Source organism: Sciurus vulgaris (assembly GCF_902686455.1).
Source record: "Sciurus vulgaris genome assembly, chromosome: 4".
Lineage (NCBI taxonomy): Eukaryota > Metazoa > Chordata > Mammalia > Rodentia > Sciuridae > Sciurus > Sciurus vulgaris.
In genome coordinates, this window is record NC_136464.1 from 57,038,065 (window position 1) to 57,061,338 (window position 23,274).

A 23,274-nucleotide genomic window follows, 5' to 3' on the forward strand; every position below is an offset into this window, starting at 1 on the left:
TTGCTGGGATTACTGGCATGTGCCATCCTGCCCTGCTAACCCTCACTCTTGAATGAAAACATAGCAACACGCGGAATTCTTGGTTGGCGTGTTTTTCTTTTTCCCTTCAGTGCTTTGAAGACATTTCTTTCCTGTTTCCAGGATGGAGTTGCTGCCGGGGGGGGGGGGGGGGGGGCGGCGGCGGAGTCTGCGGTCATTGGAACTGTCATTTCTTTACAAATGACCTACCTGTTCTCTTGGGTCGCTTTGGAGGTTTCTCTTGATTTCTGAACTTCTGACCCTTCATTAGGATGGGTCAGGTTTTGGATCTATTTTCATTTATAATGCCTGATATTTTCAATTGGAGGGCTCATGTTTAATTCCAGAAAATTCTCATCTATGATCTTTTTAAATACTGCTTCTACACCTTGTTTTTTCTGCCTCTGGAACTGTTTAGAAGCGTGCCAGAGTCTTTCGTTCTGGGGAGAGCAGCTACTTTTCTCTCCCTCCCACCCTGTCGGGCAGGGGGCTGGGAGCCTCCCCCAGACCCCAAGCCCCCAGACCAGGTGCAGCCTTAAATGGTTTTGGGTTTTGTCTCAAGGTGATGGGATGTGGTTCATCTAGACGCTGAGGTCAGTGGACAATGTGACCTTGGGTCTGGGTGAGGAGATCTGGACCCCTTTCTCTACCCCAGAAAGCTAGATTTCACCCAAGCCAAAGCCCTGGGAGGTGGTCAGAGCTTTGCCTTCGGAAAGACTAGGGGAATTTTCTCCAGCCCCTTGCTTTGAGCAGTGAGCCTAGCTCTGCTCCTTCTACCAGTGACTGCTGTCCATCACCAGGCAAGAGCTGACCTTGTGGCTCTGCAGAGTCCCTTCCCTGGATCCTGGTGGCCCTGCGGCTGCAATGACACTGTGGCGGCTGCACACAAGTCTTCTATTTCCATCTGCACACATGCTGATCCTATGTTCAAAGGTGCTGTCTTAACAGTTTAAAAAAGGACATTTTGCCCACATTACATGTGGACTTTAAAGTATGGACTCCTGTTCTTTCTAGACTGGGAACTCCCATTATTTCTCGAACAGTCTAGTCTGATCATGACAGTCCCCTGCCTGAACTTCCAGGTGGCCTTTCTGGTCCACACAGAGTCAGATCCAGACCTCGTCACGCAGCCCGTGGGCTCAGCTCACCTTGGCTACTGCTCTCTCCTCCCTGCTTGCTCGTGACCATGGTCACAGTGTCCCACCCCCAAGTGGGACTCACCTCCCCAAGGAGTCAGAGGCCCAAACACCTTCCCCTCACTGCCGATTTATTATGTCCAAGGACAGCAGCAGGTTCCCCTGGCCTCTGCGGTCACTGCATTAGTGCAGCACCGTGAGGGACTGGTCTGGGGATGGTGTGGTGGGAACGTGGCTCTGAAGTTGGATCCCCTTACCAGTAGCCATGACACCCGGTGTCCACACCAAAACCTGCACAGGTGTACAGTAGCCAAAGGTGGATGGATAAACAAGGTAGAATACTATTCAGCCATAAAAGGGAGAGAAGTACTGATACATGCTACCACACGGATGAAATTCAAAAATATCATGTTACGTGAAAGAAGCCAGACCCAAAGGGCCACTCACTGTATGATTCCATTGATGCAAACTGTCCAGAGTAGGAAATTTGCAGAGACAGAAAGTAGATCAGTGGTCGCCAGGGCCTGGGGAAGTGCGTGTGGTGACTGCTCAGTGGGGTGGGGCTTCTGTTCAAGGTGATAAAAAAGCTCTGGAGGTAGGCAGTGGCCATGGCTGTATGACTTCGTTAAGTACCTAGTGCCACCGGATTCACGCACTTTAGATGGTTATAATGGCAAGATTTAAGTCCTACGTATCTCACCGCAGACACAAAGTCCGCCATTCTGCGGGGATCTGATGTACATGGACATGAACTATCCAGACACTTACAGTCCCCAGAACATATGAAATGATCTCCACGGGCCTGCTCAAGTCATCAGAGACGCTGAAATGGCTTGGAGATTAGTTACGGCATGTTCCGTTGCAGACGTTGGATACGCGTGAGCCCGAGGCCAGAGTCTGGTGAGGATGGGGCGGGGCCCTGCGGAAGAGGAGCCCGATCTATGCTTACCTTCAGCCACTTCCAAAGGGCCTTGGGATTTGCGAAGCTCCTTTACTGTTTCCAAGAACTCTTTGCCCCCAGCCTTTTCCAGGGCTTTCCCTGCAGAGGAGAACAAGGGAAGCCGCATGGTGTGTTTTCAATATGATCACATGTTGGCCATATTCTTCGTAGGCCAGGGGAGGGCATCCTTAGACACTAGAAATTTTACTTCCTGGCTGTCATCCTGGTTTGCCAGGGATCACTGGTCTGGGGGTCTTTGAGCCTCTGGTGTAACTGACTTAGGTTAGCAAGTCTCTCTCTTTTTCCCACTACTAGGGGTTGGGGATTGAACCCAGGGATGCACGACCACTGAGCGGCATCTCCAGACCTTTTTATTTTTTATTTTGATACAAGGTCTTGCTAAGTTGCTGAGGCTGGCCTTGAACTTGTAATCCTTCCACCTCAGCCTCCTGAGTTGCTGTGATTATGGGCATGTGCTCCTGTGCCCGGCTGATTGGCAAGCTGCTTTAAAGGACCTTTTAACAGGTGATTTCCAGCCCTGGAGATGACTTATTTCCTTCTTTCTTTTGGCTGAGATGCTAGTTCTGCTCTACGGGTTCAGCAGTCACAGAGTTCTGTAGACCTGCTGTCATTAGCCGCAAGTTCTAAGTCCTTGGGTCAGAGGATGGACACAGGCCCAGGGCAGCACAGTATGCCGCTCCTCCAGCGGAGGCCTCACTTTGCAGTGGAAACATGCAGAAATTTGGGAGGCTGATCTCCAAGGACTTCTGTGGGGAGAGCTGCCCCAGCTTTGACATTCGGGAAAGTTCTTCAATATCGTGGGGTTTGGCCTCTACAGAGGTCAAGTGGGGCCCCCAAGAGACAGCGGGAATGTGCGGTCCTGGTCAAGCAGGAACCCCACCTGGGTGCACCAGAGGACCCAGCACCTCTTCCCCTGTTCCCATGTCTCTGAGAGGCCATGGGTATTGGTCAGACTAGGATGGCAGCTATTCTCCACGGGCGATGAGCTGTTTCTCCTCAGATGTTCTCATCTTCTAGTGAATTTGGTGATCTGATATCTGGGGCAAGTCTCACTTCTCTCTTTATTAGTTATCTTTATGGATTGAGCATCCTAATCTGAAATCCCCAAATCCAAATTGGTCCAAATCCAAAAGATTTTGAGTATCAATATGGAACCATATGGAAAATTCCACACCTGACCTCATGTGATGAGTGCGTCACCGTCAAAACTCAAGTGCACCGAAAATATCATATAAAATTACCTTCAGGTTATGGGTATGAGGTGTAAATGAAACCTAAATGAGTTTTGTATTTAGACTTGGGTCCCCTCTCCAAGATTTCTCATGTATGTGCAAATAGTCCCAAATCTGAAAAAATCCAAACTCTGAAACACTTTTTGATAAGGGATCCCCAACATTTTGGATAAGGGATCCTCATCATCATCCCTATCACCATTGTCATCGTCATCCGGTTCAGAGGCCTCCCTAGGGCCTCAGTGTTAGATTTCCTACACTCGAGACACTCAAGTGTTTTTGGAGAGCCACAGTTTGTGCAGATCAGTCAGGACAAATGCCTACTCTAGCAGTCACTCTCTGGGGAGGGGGCTTCTTCATTAAGGGGCTGTGTTTCTCCTTTTCTTTTCTCTTTTTCCTGGGCTTGAGTATACTGACTTGCGCCTTGGCCACCACCTGCTTTGGGGGCCGTGTGGTGGCAGGTTTCAGCAATAGACAGTTGAGGCCTGACCGTGGCACCAGAGCGACAGCCATTGCCGCTGGCTGTTGGTTGAACTCCTATGATTGTAAGTTAAAACAGCAGCTGTGGACTTTTTTTTTTTTGTACCAGGAATTGTCGGACTCAGGGACACTCAACCACTGAGCCACATCCCCATCCCTTTTTATTTTTTATTTAGAGATAGGGTCTCACTAAGTTGCTTATGGCCTTGCTAAGCTGCTGAGGCTGGTTTTGAACGTGTGATCCTCCTGCCTCAGCCTCCCGAGCTGCTGGGATTACAGGTGTGTGTCACTGCGCCCAGCCAGGAGCTGGTTTTGTGTAGTTGCTGGGGGGGGGGGGGGCTTCTTGTTGCTGTGTGTCAGGGGTAGCCTCCAGAGCAACAGCTGTTGTAGGACTGGGCATGGTAACTGCAGCTGTGCCGGCTGCGCATGCCTAGGCAGCAGTAACTGTGAGAGCGAGTGCCGCTGGAGCCTGTTGGGCAGTGTAGCTAGCAACTGTAGCTGAATGAGAACAGGCCACACTTGAAGCTGGCTGTTGGCTCTACTTGGTCACAGCCCCTGCCTGCTGTGGGTGAATCCAAAGTCACTCTTGTGGCATCTTCCTCCAGCCAGTGGGGCACTTACTGAAACCACAGGGCATTGGGAACCACGGGCTCAGACTGCTGCTGCTGAACTCTAAAGTCTCGCCCGCTGCCTCCCTCCTCTGCCTCCCTCCTCTGCTTTGCTCCTCGGCCAGGTACTTGGGTTTCTTTCCTTTTTTTTTTTTTTGGTACTGGGGATGAAACCCAGGGGACCTTTACCACTAGGCTACATCCTTAGTCCTTTTTATTTTTTATTTTGAGACAGGGTCTTGCTAAGTTGTGGAGGGCTCACTAAATTTCTGAGGCCAGCCTGGAGCTTGCAATCCTCCCTTCTCAGCCTCCTGAGTCACTGGGGTTATAGGCATGCACCACCTAGTCCAGTTGGTACTTGGGTTTCAATGATATGACCAGGAAATGGTGGTTGCAGGCTATGTCGACCCCCTCTGAATCTCTTCTCTGGCTCCCAGACTCCCGGTCAGTATGGATCTGCTGGGTCCAGAAGCCTGAGGAAGGCTGGTAACTGAAGCTGGGAGGCAGTTCATACAGAGAAGCCGAGAAACCAAAGCTGCTGCACCCTGCCTTCAGGTCAGGGACCAAATGGAGATATGCAGAGGCAAGGTGAGGCCACCGTGTTCACTAAGAACAAAGCAGCCTGGAGGGCTGGGGAGGCAGTTTCTCTCTGTGGAAGCAGTCCCATGAGGAATGAAGAAACGCTAGAATCACAGTATCCATCCTTAGCAACCCTGGGCAAACGGGCAAGCTAGGGAAGGGCGTCGATGGCTGCTAGTGTCATGCAGAGAGGCAACCGCATCCTGTTGCAAAAAGGCATCCCTGACCCAGGAGTCTGGTTCAAATTATTATTTATGGTGTTGGGAACTGAACTCAAGGCCTCCTGTACTCTGCCATCGAGCTTCATCCCCAGCCCCAGATTTCCTGAACTTGAATCTCGTTCAGTCTCTAGATCTAACTACCGATTTATAAAAACAAAACAAAATAAAACAACAAAAATATACAGAGAAGAAAAGATGTTTAATGTGGATGCAAACAAACAAAATCCCTCCAGGACAAGTGGCCTGGTTTCCTCAACAAATAAATTTGCAAAGAAATGAAAAAGAGAGATGAAAGGGGAACCGAGGAGCGCAGAGACTTATCAGCCAGCTGCAGTGTGTGGATTCATTTGGATTCTGAATCAATTGAAAAAATTGACATTCATGATATAATTGGAATCTGAATATCATTATATGTTGATATGAAGTTATATTTTTAAGGCATAATAATGGTATTATGCTCATGTTGTTAAAAATTAGCCTTATCTTTTGGAGAGTGTTCTAAACCACTCAGAGATAAAAGAATATCTTGTCTGGAAGCACGTGGAGGGGTTAAAAGCTGAAACATGCTCGATCACGCTTGCAGCTGACTCTTGCATCTGATGAAGGGTTCATTACATTTTCCTATTTGTGTGTATGCTAAAATTTTTTTGTAATAACTCATTTTAGTTTTTTTGCATGCAGAGGGAATTGGGGATCAAACCCTGGACTTCCCCACTGAATTACACCTACTGCCCCTAACATAATATTTTAAAAGAATAAAGCATGTTGCTGGGCACGGTGGTGCACGCCTGTGATCCCAGCACTCAGGAGGCCGAGGCAGGAAGATCGCAAGTTTGAGGTGAGCCTCAGCAATTTAGAGAGACCCTGTCTTAATATAGACCTAAAACAGGGTGTGGGTTGTGGTTCAGAGCACCCCTGGGTTCAATTCCTAAAAAAAAAGGATAAATCATGGTCTTAGCTGCATGGGATGCTTGCTTTGGGGTTCGTGGTGGAGAACTGATTCATGACAGCTGGGCCTGCTGACAACACAGCAACGATAATAGACTCTCAATTATTAAATGTTGTGAGCCCAGCTCTTCACCGAGCCCTGTGTGTGTGTTATCTACTTAATCTTCGCAGCACGACGTGAGACAAATTCTATTCTCAGTTTCAGATGAGGAAACGGAGGTTTAGCCAAGTTAAGAAAACTGCCCAGGGCTGGGGTTGTGGCTCAGTGGTGGAGCACTTGCCTGGTATGTGTGAGGCACTGGGTTCGATCCTCAGCACCCCATAAAAATAAATTAATAAAATAAAGATATTAAAAAAAAAAAAAAAAAGAAAACTTCCCAAGGTCACAGAGCAGGAGGTGATTATTTATTGATTTATTTTTTGGTGCTAGGGTTGAACCCAGGGTCTGTACTTGCTGGGCAAGCACTTTACCAACTGAGCTCTAAAACCAGCCCTGGGAGCTGATTTGTAAAAGCCAGGACACAGATCAGGTGGGCTCAAAACCTGCTCTCTTAACCATCTGGCCACCTTTCCACCATCTCTCCTCTCAGGGCCCCCACAAGAGGCAAGCCCCCACCCTGGGGACAACAGGGCCTTTCCTTTGTTCACTATACCCTTTCAATGGGGAGCAAAGGTAGTTCTGTCTTGTAAAAATGGACAAGATGGTGACAAGTGGGTGGGGTGGTGGCCACCTGCTGTGCTGGTGTTTCCAGGGCCCTCCCCCACTCCCGCGACAGGTGGAAACCACTGGTAAGATAGCCCAGTGCTCAGGGCCTTACAGACCACTGCATGTCCCCTTTTACCAATAGCATCCTCAGTATGGCTTACAAAGGGCCTGAGGTTTCATCCAAAACATGTAGAATAATCTGGAAACTACTCAGATGCCATCAATGGCAGAAAGGGTGGATAAACTGGGGTCTATCTATCCAGAGTAATGCTGTGCGGCCCAGAATATGAGGGGCCACCCAGCATGGCTGGATCTCACAGACACAGTGCTGAGGACAAGGAGCCAGACACGGGAGAGTACCTGATGTCACTTAAATAAAGTTCAAGAGACGAAGCCCCTCCAGGTGTGAGAAGACAGGGCAGAGGTGGCCCCTGGAGAAGACGGCAGTGGGGGTGGGGGGCGGCTGCGGAGGCTACTGGGGTGCCCTAAGGGACTGCTTCCTGACCTAGGTGCTGGTGGCTTGGTGGTATTTGCTTTGAGAAAAATTCATCAAGTCATATGCTGACGATGTGTCTCTATACGATACTTCAATATGAATCTCACGAAATATGTGTCTGAGTTACTCTGCAGGGATGCTGTTCAATGACATACAGAGACAGGGGACCCTGTGGACAATGGCTGACTTTATGACGACGTGCCTGGCCGGGTGCCACCTCTGCTGAAGTCTCAGGACCTTACCTATATCTTCCTTGAGGTCAATTTCGGCTGTGGTTGGGTGGACAATGCCCTCCACTCTCATGGAGCCAATATGGCTGATGTCACTCTGGGTCAGGGACAGCTGAGTTAAGAAGAAAAGAGGAAAAATATGGGAAAGGTCAAATTCCATGGAAGAATCTTCCATGTACTTTCAATAATTCATACTGAACGTCAACACAGGGGCTGCATGTGGAGCAAATGTTTCCCAGGTTTGGGGCTTTATTTTTTTCCTTATGGTGCTGGGGATGGAACCCAGGGCCTTGTGCGTGTTAGGCAAGCGCTTTCCCCCTGAGCCGTATCCCCAGCCCTTTTCATTTTATTTTGAGGCCGGGCCTTGTCCGGTTGCCCAACCCAGCCTTGAACTTGCAATCCTCTTCAGTCCCCCCCGAGTTCCTGGGATTCCAAACTTGTGCCCCCATGCCCTTTATACTTATTTTTATTTTGAGGGAATGAACCCAGAGGCACTCTAACACTCCATGTCCAGCTCTGTTTATTTGACTTTATTTTATTTTGAGACAGGGCGCCACCGCGCCCAGCTGGTGTTTGGGTTTGAAGAGGCTCGTGCGAGCTCAGTGGATTTGATTTTCGCTTTGAGGCTAGAGAATGCAACAAATCTGCCTGAACAAGAATGGAACTTCTCATTTCTTTCCCTTATGGTTTACGCCTTTGGTTCCCACCCCAGTGGCCTTGATTTTTTTTTTTTTTTTTGTGCAACATCCTCTGAGCAGCTTCTGTGAGGGAGAGAGGCTCAGGGCTGGCATTTTCTTCTCAGGGTTCTGCATTTCCCCCTGAGCAGCCCCAGAGTTTTGGGGTACAGCATTGAGGCCAGTGCTCTTGCAGGAGGGGAGGAATGGGCTCTGGGTTTGCGACCTGCCTCTGTCTGGCCACCTTGCCTTTGGGGGACCACATGGGTGGGGAGTTTCCCCCAGGTGAGCAAGAACTTGGCAATCCCGTAGATAAGAGAGGGAAAGCTAATCATCATGTCACCATGGAGAACCCCTGGAGGGGTCATAAATTCCTCCTCTTTGCTTCCTGCTCTGCTTGGGCAGAGATGAATTAGGAACTGGTCACATTTATGCTCTTCTTACTGCATACTTTTCTAGAGGTTGGAGTGGCGGTTCACTCTATTGTCAGGCGGTGAACGCTCAGGGACCAGAGATGATTAACCGGCTATTTCCCTGTGTGTCTTATTTCAGCCCCAGTTGACTGGGTAGATAAATTGTCTGCTCAGTAAACTTCACACTTGTGGGAATGAATTATTTGCATGTCTGACTGGGTGACTGTTGTGTTGCTAGAGACTGTTCAAATGTATAACCCTGTTTATTTTCCTTCTGCAGCCAGGGAAGGCAAGCAGACTGACTTATTGGCAAATAATTCATTTCCAACACCAGGGGTATTCAGGAAACATGTATTTCTATTTTCTTCCTCTGATAAATAACATCAGACCCTGAAGACAGGTCTCTCTGAAGCTGTTGGAGGCAGTTAGCTATGGATTGTTTTTTTAGTGGGTGCAGAAATAACTGGGATCTGGGGAACGTAATGTCATCCTATCTACTGACCAGAAAGCTCTATGTTACCTTTGGCTGACCAAGGTCGGCATGGCCAACCTCAGCACTAAACTGTTGGCTCATTCTCACGGTGCAGAAATCACCATAGCTTGTTAGTTTAGAAATGAATAGTTCAAAACTAGGGTGGAAGTCATATTAAGGAAGCAAGGGATGAAGGTGGCGTCACTGCTTGGAAAGAGTAGGTTATAAAAATGCAATAGTGTTTTATGGCAGCACATTACGATTCTCTTTATTACCTTCTGCCCTAGAACAAGGCTCTTAGAAGACAGGATGGTGAATCCATCCCCTGGCCCATCTTCGGAGGTGGAATTTGAAGTTCCTTCTTTATCGCTGTCCTTTGGTTTGGACTGTTGGTAAAAAATCAGGACAGATGAGAACAATTCAGAGAAAGCCTAGTGTGGCTGCATTAAGCTCTTGCCACGACGATGCCAGCTTGGATATGAAAGGAGTCTTTAGAAGTTATGCTCTGCCATTCCTTTTCTTTCTTTCTGTTCTTTTCTTTTGATCTAAAGACAGAACCCATGGGCACTGTGCCACAGAGCTACACCCCCAGTCTTAAAAAAAAAATTTTTTTTTGAAATTTTGAGCCTAGGTCTAGGTAACGTTTGCTGGAGCTGGCCTCCAATTCATGATCCTCCTCTTTCAGCCTCACACATGGTTGGGATGACAGGCATGCACCACCACGCCTGGAAGCTTTTCTTTTGATGCGAGGATCCATCTCTAGGGCCCTGTGCATGCTAAGCTCATGCCCTACCAGCGAGCTCCGGTCCCGCCCTCTGCCATTCTATGAAGGGACAGCGAGGCGAGGAAAAGAAAAGGGTCCTGCAAAAAAGTGGAGTGTATGAAAGGAGTTCACAGCTCCCTGAAGTCCTCATTTGCCGGGATGCGTCAACCTCTCTGCAGGCTCCATGCCTGCAGTTTGTGATGACAGACATCAGGGCCAAGCGGGGTGGTCCCAGCACATTGCTCAACCTCCCCTCTCCCCAGGGTCTCGCTGGGGTCCGTGGTAAGGGCGCCCGCTCCTGAATGATCTTTTATGTAGGGACGTCTGCAGAGTGAATTTTGCCACCTCGACAGCAGCACTGCTGTCCAGCAAAACTTCCCGAGACGCAGCCCCTCTGTGTCAACAGCCGAGTGCTACTGAGGGCTTGAAAGGTGGCCAGAGCCTTCCAGATACTGAATTTTTCATGTGGCTTAATTTTAATTCAAGTTCCAATAGCCACACGTGACTGGTGGTTACCGCACGGGGCAGCATCTGAAAGTATTAATTACTCCAGGGCTGGGGGTTTAGCTTAGTGGTAGAGTGCTTGCCTAACGTGGGCAAGGTCGTGGGTTCGATCCCCGGTATCGCAAAAAGAAAAAGAAAAAAAAAAAAAAAAAAAAAACAGGAAAAAAGAAAATATCATTCCACAAGTGGTGCCATTGAACTAAAGGCACTTAGCTTAGCAAGCCACCCACGACCTCTGGCATCTGACCTGCCCACCAAGGGAACCGTCCATGGAGAATGAGGATTGTCTAACATGCCCCTGGGGAACGAGAGCAGGACTCCAGGCTACTGTCTCCGCCTCTCCCACCTCGGGGCTGGGAATCTCGGGCACACCCTGTGTGATGACAAGAGCTCTGATCTCGAGGGTCCTTTCTTTCCCCTACACGTTCTTCAAGCACCAAGCTGCAGAGCCCTCAGTCCTCTGGAGATGCCGACTGTGCCCTCGTCATTTTGTCCTTAAACTTTTTTCTCATTCTGGGGTGTCTTAGTCTATTCAGGCTGCTATAGCAAAACACCCTTGCCTGGGTGGCTTATCAACAACAAAATGTACTCTTATTGCTCTGGAGGCTGGAAGTTTCAAGATCTAGCCTCTGGCAGTTTGTGCCTGGTGAGGGCCCCTTCCTCACAGAGGAGGCCTTCTTGCTGGGTCCTCACATGCTGGGGGGCAGGACAGGCTCCCTCAGGCTGCTCCTTTTTGGTATCAGGGATTGAACTCAGGGGCACTTACACTGAGCCACATCCCCAGCCCTTTTTTATAAACGTTTTATTTAGAGACAAGGTCTCACTGAGTTATTTAGGGCCTTGCTAAATTGCTGAGGATAACTTTGAACTCACAATCCTCCCGCCTCAGCCTCCCAAGCCCCTGGGATCGCAGGCGTGCAGCAGCACGCTGGCTCCCTCAGGCTCCTCTGATCTCGTGTATGAGGGTTGAGCCATTTGAGCCACCCAGACCTCATCGCCTGCCAGAGGCCTCTCGAGTCCCATCCCTTGGGGGTCAGGTTTCTGCCAAGGAATTGTGGGAGGACATGAACATCTGGACCACTAGGGGGAGTGCCTGGGCTCACCTTTTTGGACGTCCGTGGCTTGGCAGCCTTGGACTTCTTGCCTCCCTTCTTGCCTGACGTGGCCTTCCTTCCTCTTTTCTCTGGGGGTGGAGAGAGGATAGTTTCCGACTTGCCTTTGGTCCCTCGCTTTTTGGCCAGCAGTTCGGGGTGAATTCTGGGCAGGACACCTCCGCTGGCGATGGTCACTCCTTTGAGCAGCTGAAGAGAGAAATGCATGCACTCATATGGCCAAGAGCTCGTTGGTTCTGGATTTAAAACAGTTCTGTGCTTTCCTGAAGACATGACACGGTACACATTTAAGTCCCTCTTGGACTTGGAGAGCATGTCTCTGTAGGTTGCAAGGCAGCAAAACAAAAGGGTCATGCAAGTCGAAACCAGGGATGCCACCCAGGGCTCAGGGCTTCCAGAAGGCGACAGAGGATGAAGGGCTTCACATCGGAGGAGCACAGCTGAACAAGACTGGGTTCAAAGGTCAACGCAAAGACCAGCCCGGTTCACAACACACCCGCGGTCTGCATACTCTCCAACACACGATCATCAGTAAAACCTCCAGGTTTTACTGGCCAGGTACCTCCTGTGGAGAGGCTTACTTATTTGCAAATAATTGATGTTTCCCGCTACACTAATATATTCTGCATATTCTAAGCCAGCATGGCCCCAAGGGTGATCTGAGACCAGGGCTCACCTCTAATCTGTTAGTTCCCCAACTGGGACAAGAGAAGCATAGAATTTGGAAGTAAGAGTCTAGACATGTTTAGAGCAAACTGACAGTCATTGCAGACCTGTTAAATCTGATAATGAACAGTTGTGGCTTGTAGTTCATATGTCTTTTTGAAACTTTCCTAGTAATCCATTTTTATTACCTAGTTTCAGTCTAGGACACTGGGCAATAGGAAATGATTCTCCACTACAGCTTGAGAAGAATGAGATTAGAAAACAAATATAAATAAAAATTCTACTATTTACCCACCGCCTTATGTATCCTGGGGTGGGAGTGGGGTGTTCACTGGACTTTGGACTTAGTTTCAAAATACAAAGGATCAGTTCCAATAAGTAAATAAGGAGTTTCTGTTCTCGTGAGAATAAATCACCAGTGTGATCTGGGTGAAGAGACTCCGGAGGGCGGAACTCTGTGCTGCCCCTTCTCAGCAACGGGGGGGCTTATCTTTACTGAGGAGTCTGGCAAGATCCAGAACGCATAATGGGATCTATTCCGGGGCAACTTAATTCTGACTCTGAAAGACAGAGATAGCAGAATTTCTCCTTCTCTTACCCAGTCTGATTTTTTTTTTTTTGGCATAGATGGGATTTGGAACTGTCACAGGGAAGACCGTGGCCGGTTGGGTCCACCCGCAGAAGCGTGCTTGGCAAACCCGTCCCACGGCTGTCTGAGCCTCGGTCATACCTGGTTGAGCTCCTCGTCATTGGCCACAGCCAGCAGGATGTGTCTGGGGGCTATCCGGGCCTTCTTGTTGTCCCTTGCGGCATTCCCCGCCAGTTCTAAGATTTCCGCTGAAATTACAAGGGGGCATTAACAGACAATCACAGAATGGGGTCCAAGATCCTTTTCTTGAGGAATGGCTTTCAAGATTGGCGGCATTCATCAATTTGTGATTTTTATGCCTGGGCTTGAGAAATCCAGAAAGCTGAAATGAACTCAGGTTATAGATAAGTAAGATACTTTAGCAAGACCTCCTATATGATCCTGTAGCAAAGTCATCTAGTTGCTCCTCAAAATTAATTCCTCCCTCTTCTTCCTTAGTATACCAGTTTCTGATTTTTTTTTCCTGACCCCTTAACCTCAGGAACAAAGACTACATTTTCCATCCTCCCTGTTGATAAATGTGATCATGTAACTGAGTTCTGGCCAATGGAAGGCAAGCTGTTGTGATATATGGGGCTTCTGTGAAGAATCTATTAATAAAGGAGCTGTGCCCTTCTTTCCTTTCTACTGATGGACTGAGGATGCAATGGCTGGAATTTGGGCAGCCATCTATGGCCAAGAAGTCGTGGATGGTAGAGCAACAAGACAGAAGGAAACTGAGTCTTCTTATTGTTGGGACCATCTTTCTAAATTTCGTTTATATAAGAGTGAAATAACTCTCTTCTTTAAGATACTGTCGGCAGAAGTGAATCTTGACCAAAACAGAATCTTAACGTAGGATCTGGATTTCAGTCTATAGCGAGCAGGGCTGACTCTGGAGAATGGTGACACAGTATAAAGGCTGCCTGGGGGACCCATCGGTATCCCTTTAGATTCTCCTTCCTCCCTTCTTTTTTTGAGCAAGCGGATGGGAAGAACAGACTTTCACTGTGGGATGAGGAAATGCTTAGCGTAAAAAGTGAATTCCCAACCATGAGAGCCACAAGTCCTGGGCAAGAGGGCAGCTCTCAGGTTTCAGCATGGTGTTCAGTGAATGTGAAAGTGTGAGAAGCAATCATGAAATTCACCTGGAAAAATAAGAGACCCAGAATAGCCAAAGCAATTCTTAGCAAGAAGAGTGAAGCAGGAGTCATCACCATACCAGGCCTCAAACTGTGTACCTCATACTAAACTACTCAAACCATACTACAGAGCAATAGTGACAAAACCAGCATGGTATTGGCACCAAAACAGACTCGTAGACCAATGGTACAGAATAGAAGACACAGAGACAAACCCACATAAATACAGGTATCTCATATTAGACAAAGGAGCCAAAAATATACATTGGAGGAGAGATAGCCTATTCAACAATGGTGCTGGGAAGACTGGAAATGAAATTAAGCCTTTATCTCTCACCCTGCATGAAACTCAACTCAGTGGATCAAAGACTTAGGCACTAGAACAGAGACCCTGTGACTACTGAAGAAAAAGTAGGCCCAAATCTTCACCATGTTGGCCTAGGATCTGACTTCCTTAACAAACCCCTAAAGTGCAAGAAGTTAAATCAAGAATCAATAATTGGGATGGATTCAAACTAAAAAGCCTCTTCTCAGCAAAAGAGACAATCAATAATGTGAAGAGAGAGCCTACAGGTTGGGAGAAAATCTTTACCACATGCACCTCAGATAAAGCATTAATCTCTAGGATAAATAAATAACTCAAAAAACTTAACACCAAAAACACCCAAATAACCCAATCAATCAATGGGCTAAGGAACTGAACAAACACTTCACAGAAGAAGATATCTGAAAAAGTGTTCAACATCTCTAGCAATTAAGAAATGCAAATCAAAACTACTCTAAGATTTCATCTCACTCCAATCAGAATGGCAATGATCAAGAATATAAGCAACGATAAAAGTTGACAAGGATGTGGGGAAAAGGGTACACTCATATATTGCTGGTGGAAATGCAAAATAGTGCAACCATTATGGAAAGCAGTATGGAGATTCCTCAGAAAACTTGGAAAGGAAACAACATTTCACCCAGCTCCTCGGTTTATACCCAAAGAACTTAAAGTTAGCATACTACAGTGACGCAGCCACATCAATGTTTACAGCAGCTCAACTCACAATAACTAAACTATGTAACCAACATAGATGCCCCAAACAGATGAATGGATAAAGAAAATGTCATATATATATATATATATGATGGAATATTACTCACCTTTGAAGAAGAATGAAATTATGACATTTGTTGGTAAATGGATGGAATTGGAGAATATCATGCTAAGTGAAATAAACCAATCCCCAAAAACCAAAGGCTGAATGTTTTCTCTGATATGTAGATGCTAATTCACAATAAAGCACAGGGGGTGGGGTGCCATGAAAGAATAGTTACTTTTTATTAGGTAGAGGGGAATGAAGGAAGGGGAAGATATCTGGGGGTAGGAAGGACAGTAGAGTGAAACAGACATTATTGCCTCATGTACATGTATGACTGCATGACCGATGTGATCCTGCAATATGTACAATCAGAAAAATGAGAAATTATACTCCATTTATATATGATCTATCAAAATGTATAAATGATTCTACAGTTATGTACAACTAATTAGAACAAATAAAAAAAATTTTAAAATGTTGATAAGGGTTGGGGTTGTGGCTCAGTGTTAGAGCGCTTGCCTAGCGTGTGTGAGGCACTGAGTTTGATCCTCAGCACCACATAAAAATAAATAAACATAATAAAGGTCCATTGACAACTAAAAGAAATGCTTAAACAAATGCTGATAAAAAGGAATTGTCCAACTGTTTTACACACTATCACAGTTTTGTGGTCCAACATGTGAGAATGAATAGCGTTTCTACCATCTGCATGCTTCCCACCTTCCTCCTCTGTCTTGTTTTGTTATTTCTCTTTCTTCCTTAATTTTAGGAGGATTTTGTGCAAATCACATTTGTCTGCCACTAGAAATAGGAAGGAAGCTTTAAAGAAAGATTCCTCTCCTTAGAGAAGAAGCGATGTGCCAACGTACTGTCTCACCGATAATGGGGGTTGGAGAGTGTGCGTCTGTGCCCTTGTGTGAATATGTAGTGTGTCACACGAGTGTGTGCTGGGGGAATCTGCTGGTACAGTGGCATCAATACTCAGTCCTGAAATTAACAGGCAATTCTGTGTGAGTCTTTACAATCAACCTAATTTCAAATAAAACAGCACATGAAATTGCCATCATTCATAAAATCTGTGGCAAGAAACTTGGCATAAGTATGCCATATTAACTAAGCAAATGTGATTAACAAAAATTAGAATAAAATAAACATTAGAGTTAAATATTTATGTGGCATTTCCATAATGCAAAGTGCTAAATCGCTGCAAATTCATTCTCCCGTCTTTCCCAGATTTAAGCAATGTATATTGTGTTTGCTGACAATCCATGCTTTCCCAACCAAAAAAGTATAAGCATCCTCGTTGGGACAATGGAAAGGATAATTTGAAATTAATGCTGGTATTAGTCTAATTTGCTACATTGGTTGCTCTCTCCTTTTCTTTCTCTTAAAAATGATGCACATCAACTAGAAATGGGGTTACAGAGCCCGCAGGAGTAGGTTCCAATTTCCTGTGCACCAGGAAGTGGGGTTTGCAGCACCTGCTCGCTCTGGGACTATCACTTCCCAGTGCACATTCTGGAGGAAGGAACTCTCAGCTCACTCCCTTTTCTAGATGGAAAGAGGGGGATCTGGGAGCCTCTCAACTTTAAGTTTCTGAGCAATGGAACTGGATTTAGCATCACGGACCATCGCCTCCTGTTACCTGCATTTAGAGGGAGAGGAAAAGCATCCTCCCCAAATTCAAAAACCCACCATCTGTGTGAGAGGAGGGCTAACGGGGAGCTCCGTATGCTTGGAGGCTTCAGGAAGCCCCTGAGGAAGATCAGGTTGCTTTCAGCTTGTCAGACAAATGCATGGACAGTAGATCTACAGGCAGAGAATCTGCTGGAATCAAAGAAGCACAGGAAGAGAAAGGCAGAGATTTAGCACACAGCAACATGGGGTGAGGGGCACGCTGGCGGAGCTCGGCTGGCGGAACTCGGCGAACGCGCAATCCCTCTTGAACCAGACCTTCTGAAAGAATTTGTAAGGAGGAAAATCCTGATCATGTGCTCTGTGCAAAAAACAGAGGTGGGACTTTTTTCTTTAAAATCTTCTACATAATAGAGAGTAGAAAATCTAGATCAACTGGCGCTTATCTTTTTGGATGTTTGGTCTGGGCATCTTTGGGACAGGGATGTCACCATTTACATGGCATCAATCATCCTTCAAATTCTGAATATTATTATGACATTGTTATTATCACATGGGTGATAAAAGCTTGCTACATTCTTCAGTTATTTTATTGATCCCGGGGGCAAAAGAATCTTTACGTTGGCAATCAGGGAACTGGATTTATACATATTTGTTTTACTGCAGAATTTGCAGGAAGACTGTTATTCTGCTAAGTGGTTGAAGCGCCCATGGGAGCCCACAGAGCTCTGGAGCAGACCCTGCGCTTGGGGTCCAGCCGTAATGTCCACGTGGAAGATGGCTGAGCGGTAGTTAAGGAATGGTTTCTTTAGCCAAAGGGTGTGGCCAAGTTCACGCTCATTATTTTGGGAGAGTGGGTGTTCTTTCACTCTGCACACAAAAACACTGGATTTCTCCAGCTCACAGAAGATGGGAACTTCCACGTTAAATGTAGGGTTGGGACAGGGGACACGGAGTGGCCATCCCTTCAAGACTGTTTCCTTTCCTGGTCTCTTTTTCCTTGTTCTCTTGCCCCCAAAAGTAGGAGTGCCCCCGGGCTCTGTCCATGCCCACTGTTCTGCTTGGGCTCTGCAGTCTTCTGGGAGAGCCCATCCCTCCAGCCCTGCCCACCTACCTCCAGCCCGGCCCATGCTACCTGCTCCAAGGGGTCCACAGGCCAGCCAAGCTCACCACATCTCCAAATCAAAATCATATCCCCCGACCCCTCTCCCGTCTCTCTTGGGACTGCAGCTCTGTCCACAAATGACTCCTAGGAGAGCTGCCAGTCATTCCTGCCTTTCCTCTTCCTTCTGTCCCCTTCTCCCAGGAACCACATGGGCTTCATCAGTCCTACACACCTTTCCTCCTCCTGTTCCATTACCTGAGTGAAGCTGCTCTTCTCTTCTAGTGCAGGTAACTGCAATGGCATCTAAGTGACTTCCCCAGCCCTCGTTCTGTCCTACAGATTCATGCTAAGGAGGCCCCGATGGCCCATAGGTACATTTGTGCAAAAAAGAAAAAGACGCCCCTTCCCCAAGACACTTGACTGCCATCTGCTGGCAGTCTCTATAATAAATAAACAATTTTTTTGCACTCTGATGGCAAGTATACTTCTTCAAGTCGTGTCCTTGTGCAGTGTGTGACCAGCACAACCCAAACATGACCCTGGCTCACAAAGCACTCTTTTCAAAACACAGTATAATAAACAAAAATATTTAGATAAGAAAATGCTTGGTATTAAGTGGAGAGACCCAATTTTCTAGAAATGGTGTGTAAATGACAGGTTTCTGTGCTACACACTGAGTTAACAAGAGTGCCCTGAAATTCATCCCTGTTTTAAGACTTATTTGCCCTGTAAAAATATATTACTGAACACATGATCACCAAAAATAGTTATAAATAATTCATTCTCCATATCTTACATTTAGAATATGTTTATGGTTGGTAAATATATTTATTATGTATGGTTGATCAATATGTTATATATAAATGCGTGCACGTGTGTGTGTGTGGAAGTGAAAAATACTTTTTCCAGAACTTTGGGGCTTGTGTTTTCAATGCATTTCCCCACTTACACTGGAGATGTGAACTGGGACAATATTGCCAGATTCTCTGTGCCAAGGAACTGAGATAGGAATTTGCAGACTGTTCTGAGCATGTTCGGGTCAATGGGATCTTTAGTTGAGCAGGTGGGTGACATTCTTTGCCAGCTCATGCAATCTCCCCAACCAACTGGGACCAGAACCTGTGTGTGTGACACTGGGGCTGGTCAGGCAGCCCCTCCTGCCTTGCCTGGCACTCCCTTACTCAGTTTTGCTGAGATCTGTGCAACTTTTGACTGTGGCAGCCTAGTCTTTTTTGATTGGCCCTTCCTGGGGCCCTAAGCGCCTTCCAGAGGCAGCGACCTTCAGAAACCACAAACGTGTAAACCGGAGGCAAGGTAACCTGGCCTCAGGAAGCCCTGGCCTGTGGCCTGCATGACCCTCAGGATGTCAGCAGAGGGATCCAGTTCATGGTCTGCCTCAGAGATCTGGGAGGCAGATTGGAACTGAGCACTGTGACTTTAAAGTTCAGTTACAAGGGTCGCTTGGGAGAGGCTGTACCTGCGTGATCCTGGAGGGTGTGTAGGTGACACCCGTGTCCCGACAGGAGGACACTGTGATCTGAGCACCTGCTTCCAGCTGCTTCTGGGAGCTGGAGGAGCTGCCTCTCACGTGGGGTCGGGGCTCCAGCCAGCTCTGAGTCCTTGGTCTGGCTTCCCCACGGGTTCCCTGTCCCTGAGGCCCCAGCTGCTCGCTCTCCTTCCTGCAGGGACCAGGACTCATTGGTGCTGGGACTAACGTTCTGGTAGTCCGCGAAGGCCCAAGCTGCCTTGTTTCTCATAAGGTGCTTGGTCTTTACCTACAATTTCCTACTTTAATTATTCTAAGTATACAACCCAGTGGCATCGAGTGCATCCATAATGTTGCGCGAGTAACCATCACTGTCATTGCCAGAATTTTTTGAGCATCCCCCGTGGGAACCGTCACCCACTCAACTCCCGCATCTCCGCCCCGCCCTCTGCCCCTTTCACTGTCCCTCATTTCCAGCTTCCACTTTCCCACCTACTGCAGTTAGGCTTTGACCACCCGCCTCATCCCGGCCGAGGAAGGTTCCATGACGTTGAGCAGGTGGATCCTCTGCCCTTGCCTGGTTCTTATCAGCAGGTTCTTTAGAGTCAGCCCCCCCCCCCCCCCCCCCCGCTGGCTTTTCTGGCATTGCCCACTCCCGCCTCCTCTGCCAGCTTTCTCCCTCTACCGAGGCACCATGGCGTCCCCTGAGCTGGGTGCTGGACTCTGTCTTGTGGCTGCACTTTCTCTCTGCGTGACCCCACTCACTCCCAGGACCTCAAGTCTTCCTCTGTGTCCCCAACCTGAGGTCACTTTGGGCCAAAGACACACCTGGGAGGTCTTCCCTGCAGAGCTGCCAACGTGCTGAGCGGCACTCACAGTAACATGAGGGCCAGGGAGGGATTCGTAACTGATAAATGGCAGAGTCAGATTCCAGGTCAGGCCGGTAGGATCTGGCTTCCTGTGCACGCTGCCCTCCTGGGCATCTTACAGACACCCAAACTCCACAGATCCCACACGCAGCCCCGAAGCTGCCCGTGCTTCTCCCTCTTGCCTCCCTCGTTGAGCTGTGGGACCTCACTCCCCATCCTCCAGTCTCCCCGCCCACACGGCCGCTCCCCTCCAGGGTGTTATGGTTTGGATACAAGGTATCTTCAGCCGAAGCTCCTGTGCTAAGCAGGAACGTTCCCAGGTGAAATGAGTTGTGGCCCATCGCTCCATCCTAGTTTGAAGGGACCAACCAGGTGGTAGCTGTAGGCAGGTGGGGCCTGGCTGGAGGAGGTGGGTCCCCAAGAGTGTCCCCTGGAAGGGCCCATCTTCCCTGTGGCCCCTTCCCCTCTCTCTCTGCTTCCTGGTGGCCGTGAGCAGATCCAGGCTCCCTGTCCTGGCCGTCCACCATGATGTTCTGACTCTCCTTGGGCCCAAAGCAATGGAACGTCTGAAGCAGTGAGTCCAGGAGAATTGACTTCTCCTCCTCTAGGCTGTCAGGCGTTTTGGGTACAGCCATAACAAGAGACTAACACTGTGCAGCTTGGCCCGCAGAGAGCAGCCAGTCCGTGCCCGTCGTCACTGACGCCCTCCCACTGGCCTGTCCAGGACTGCCTGGAGTGGACCCTACCCGCCTCACCTCCAGGTCACACTTCTATCCGCCCTCGGTGCAGCCCCAGTCCTGGCCACTGCCCGTTTCAGGGGGGACACTAAAACAGCTCCCACTAGTCTCCTGGACTCTGACTTACTTCTTGACAACAGTTCTTCACCTAGAGTCCCCCCAGTGCCAGCCCTGGCCTTCAGCGTCCCCAGGCGCCCTGTGAGTATAAAACGTGTGCATCCTCTAGGGCTCAAGGACTGTCAGAATGCAGCCTGCGCTGCGCGGCCTCCGTCTCCTTTCTTACCCACACCCACAGCCATTTCCCAGCCCTGTTTGGGACACACCCAACCTCCTGAGATCCTGCAGAGACCCCCGACACTTCCTCTGAACCCTGGGCTCTCACCCCCTCCCCTCTCCTGTTTCCTCCTATTCCATCCAACCCATGGGGTCTACCAGCTCCTACGCATGCCCCACCCTGGCCTCCACCACAATCACCTGAGCACGTTCTAAAAATCCCAGTGCCTGGAACATACCTCAGGATCTCTGGGGGGTTCTCGGTATCACGATGTAACACTGATTGACTTGACAAAGCCAGGGTCCTGGCTGAGGTCTAAAGGGCCCTGCTTCCTATCAGGTGGTGCCTCCCACCCCGCCCAGCATGCACCTCCTCTCCTGTGACATGCTTCCTGCTTGTCCTTCCTGCCAGACTATGTCCCCAGCAAAAGTGGGACCACGCCTGCCTGTTTTCTCGACATCGTGGAGGTCTGATCCAAAGGCTGCATCAATCAGGATTTGTTCCATGACTGTGAAGGTGACTTCAAGGGTGAGAGGTTTGTACACCCTCTCTTCCACCGTCAGTGGAAGCTCCTTCATAAAACTGACTGACCAGCTGGGCTAGCTTTTCATCGCTAAACCAAAATACCCAACAAGAACAACTTAGAGGAGGAAAGATTTTTCCTTTGTAGTTTCAGTCCATGGTTGATTGGTTCTGTTGTTTTGGGTCTGGGGGAGGCAGAACATCATGGCGGAAGGATGTAGTGGAGGAAAGGAATCAGCTCATAGCAGCGAGAAACAGGTAGAGGAGGGAAGGGTTCCCAAGAGCATGCCCCCCAGTGACATATGCCTCTAACCATGCCTACCTGCCTAATTTCCACTACCTCCCAATATTTTTCAAATTATTAATCCATCAAATAGATCAATTCACTGTAGAGGTTAAAGCCCTACCTCAGAACGCTGCTGTATTGGAGGACTGAGCCTTCAACACATGAGGCTTAGTGGGGACATTCCAGATTCAAACCATAACACCAATCAACAAACACAAATCCTCCATTTCACTTAGTCAATGGTGGCCTGCAATTGCACTCATATAATTAAAATTAGTGGAAGTTGAATTAAAGTTCCTTGTCTCGTGAAAATGCAAATTCCACCTGAGCATACACCACCTTAACAGAATTAGTGATTTATACTGTGCCCCAAATGATTTTATCAACACTTCATAGAGGGAAGAGGAAAAGAAATACTGTTTAGCAAGTACATTCTCTGTACCAGGCGTTGTACATGCATGAACTCATTTAATTAAATTAAACGAGCTAGCTCTGGAAAACTCCAAAGCTCAGAGAGGTTAAGGTAACAGTTGATGAATGGATAAATGTGGATTTGAAGTGACATCTCAGCCTGTGCTCTCCAGTTCCAACCTAAGCTTGGAGGGGAGAAAAAACACTAACAGCCAGATGGAGTGGCGCACGCCTGTCATCCCAACAAGGAGGCTGAGGCAGGAGGTTCACAGGTTCTAGGCCAGCCTTAGCAACTTAGCAAGTCCATGTCTCTAAATTAAAAAATAATAATAATAAAATAAAAAGGGCTGGGGGTGTAGCTCGTGATGGAGAGCTGGCCTAGCAAGCCCTTGTCTGGATCCAATCCCTAACACTGTGGGGGCAGAAAGGCACAAAGCACAGAGAGACAGAGAGAGGACAGGCCTTCTCCTCCAGGACTGAGGACAGAGCTGGATGCTGGCACCGGCTGGGGGAAGGGAGGGATGTCATGCATATGGCCTCCTGCTCTGCTCAGCCTCTCTTCTCTCCCCTTTCCTACCTGCCCCACATCCATGGCCAGTTCGCCCACCAGGACTCACCAGCCATGGCCTTACTGCGGGCACTGATGTGCAGATAATAACAAAAGCGGATTTGGCAAATACTGCGGAATGAATGAATGGATAGGAAAACTCAACATTCCCCATCGGACATGTCTGAGCCAGAGAACAGAGAGGCCAATGAGTCAAAAGACCAAATTTTTTTTATGTGCACCAAATGGAGACATAGGAAAAGCAATAATTATTATTTTTATTACATGTATATGTAGCAAAAAAGTGCACAGTTTGGGGTCGAAG

The 23,274-nt window shown here is 48.1% G+C and overlaps 1 protein-coding gene across 1 annotated transcript in view; it reads right to left on the minus strand.

Moving 5' to 3' along the window:
• Window positions 1-23,274, minus strand: part of MACROH2A2 (macroH2A.2 histone) — a 52,210-nt gene that overhangs the window by 7,567 nt on the left and 21,369 nt on the right. The window contains exons 3-7 of the mRNA XM_079135806.1: window positions 12,950-13,056; window positions 11,545-11,742; window positions 9,450-9,560; window positions 7,628-7,727; window positions 2,104-2,193 (exon numbers count right to left, since the gene is read on the minus strand). Of these exons, the coding sequence (XP_078991932.1) occupies window positions 2,104-2,193; window positions 7,628-7,727; window positions 9,450-9,560; window positions 11,545-11,742; window positions 12,950-13,056 (606 nt within the window). The remainder of the gene's footprint in view (window positions 1-2,103; window positions 2,194-7,627; window positions 7,728-9,449; window positions 9,561-11,544; window positions 11,743-12,949; window positions 13,057-23,274) is intronic.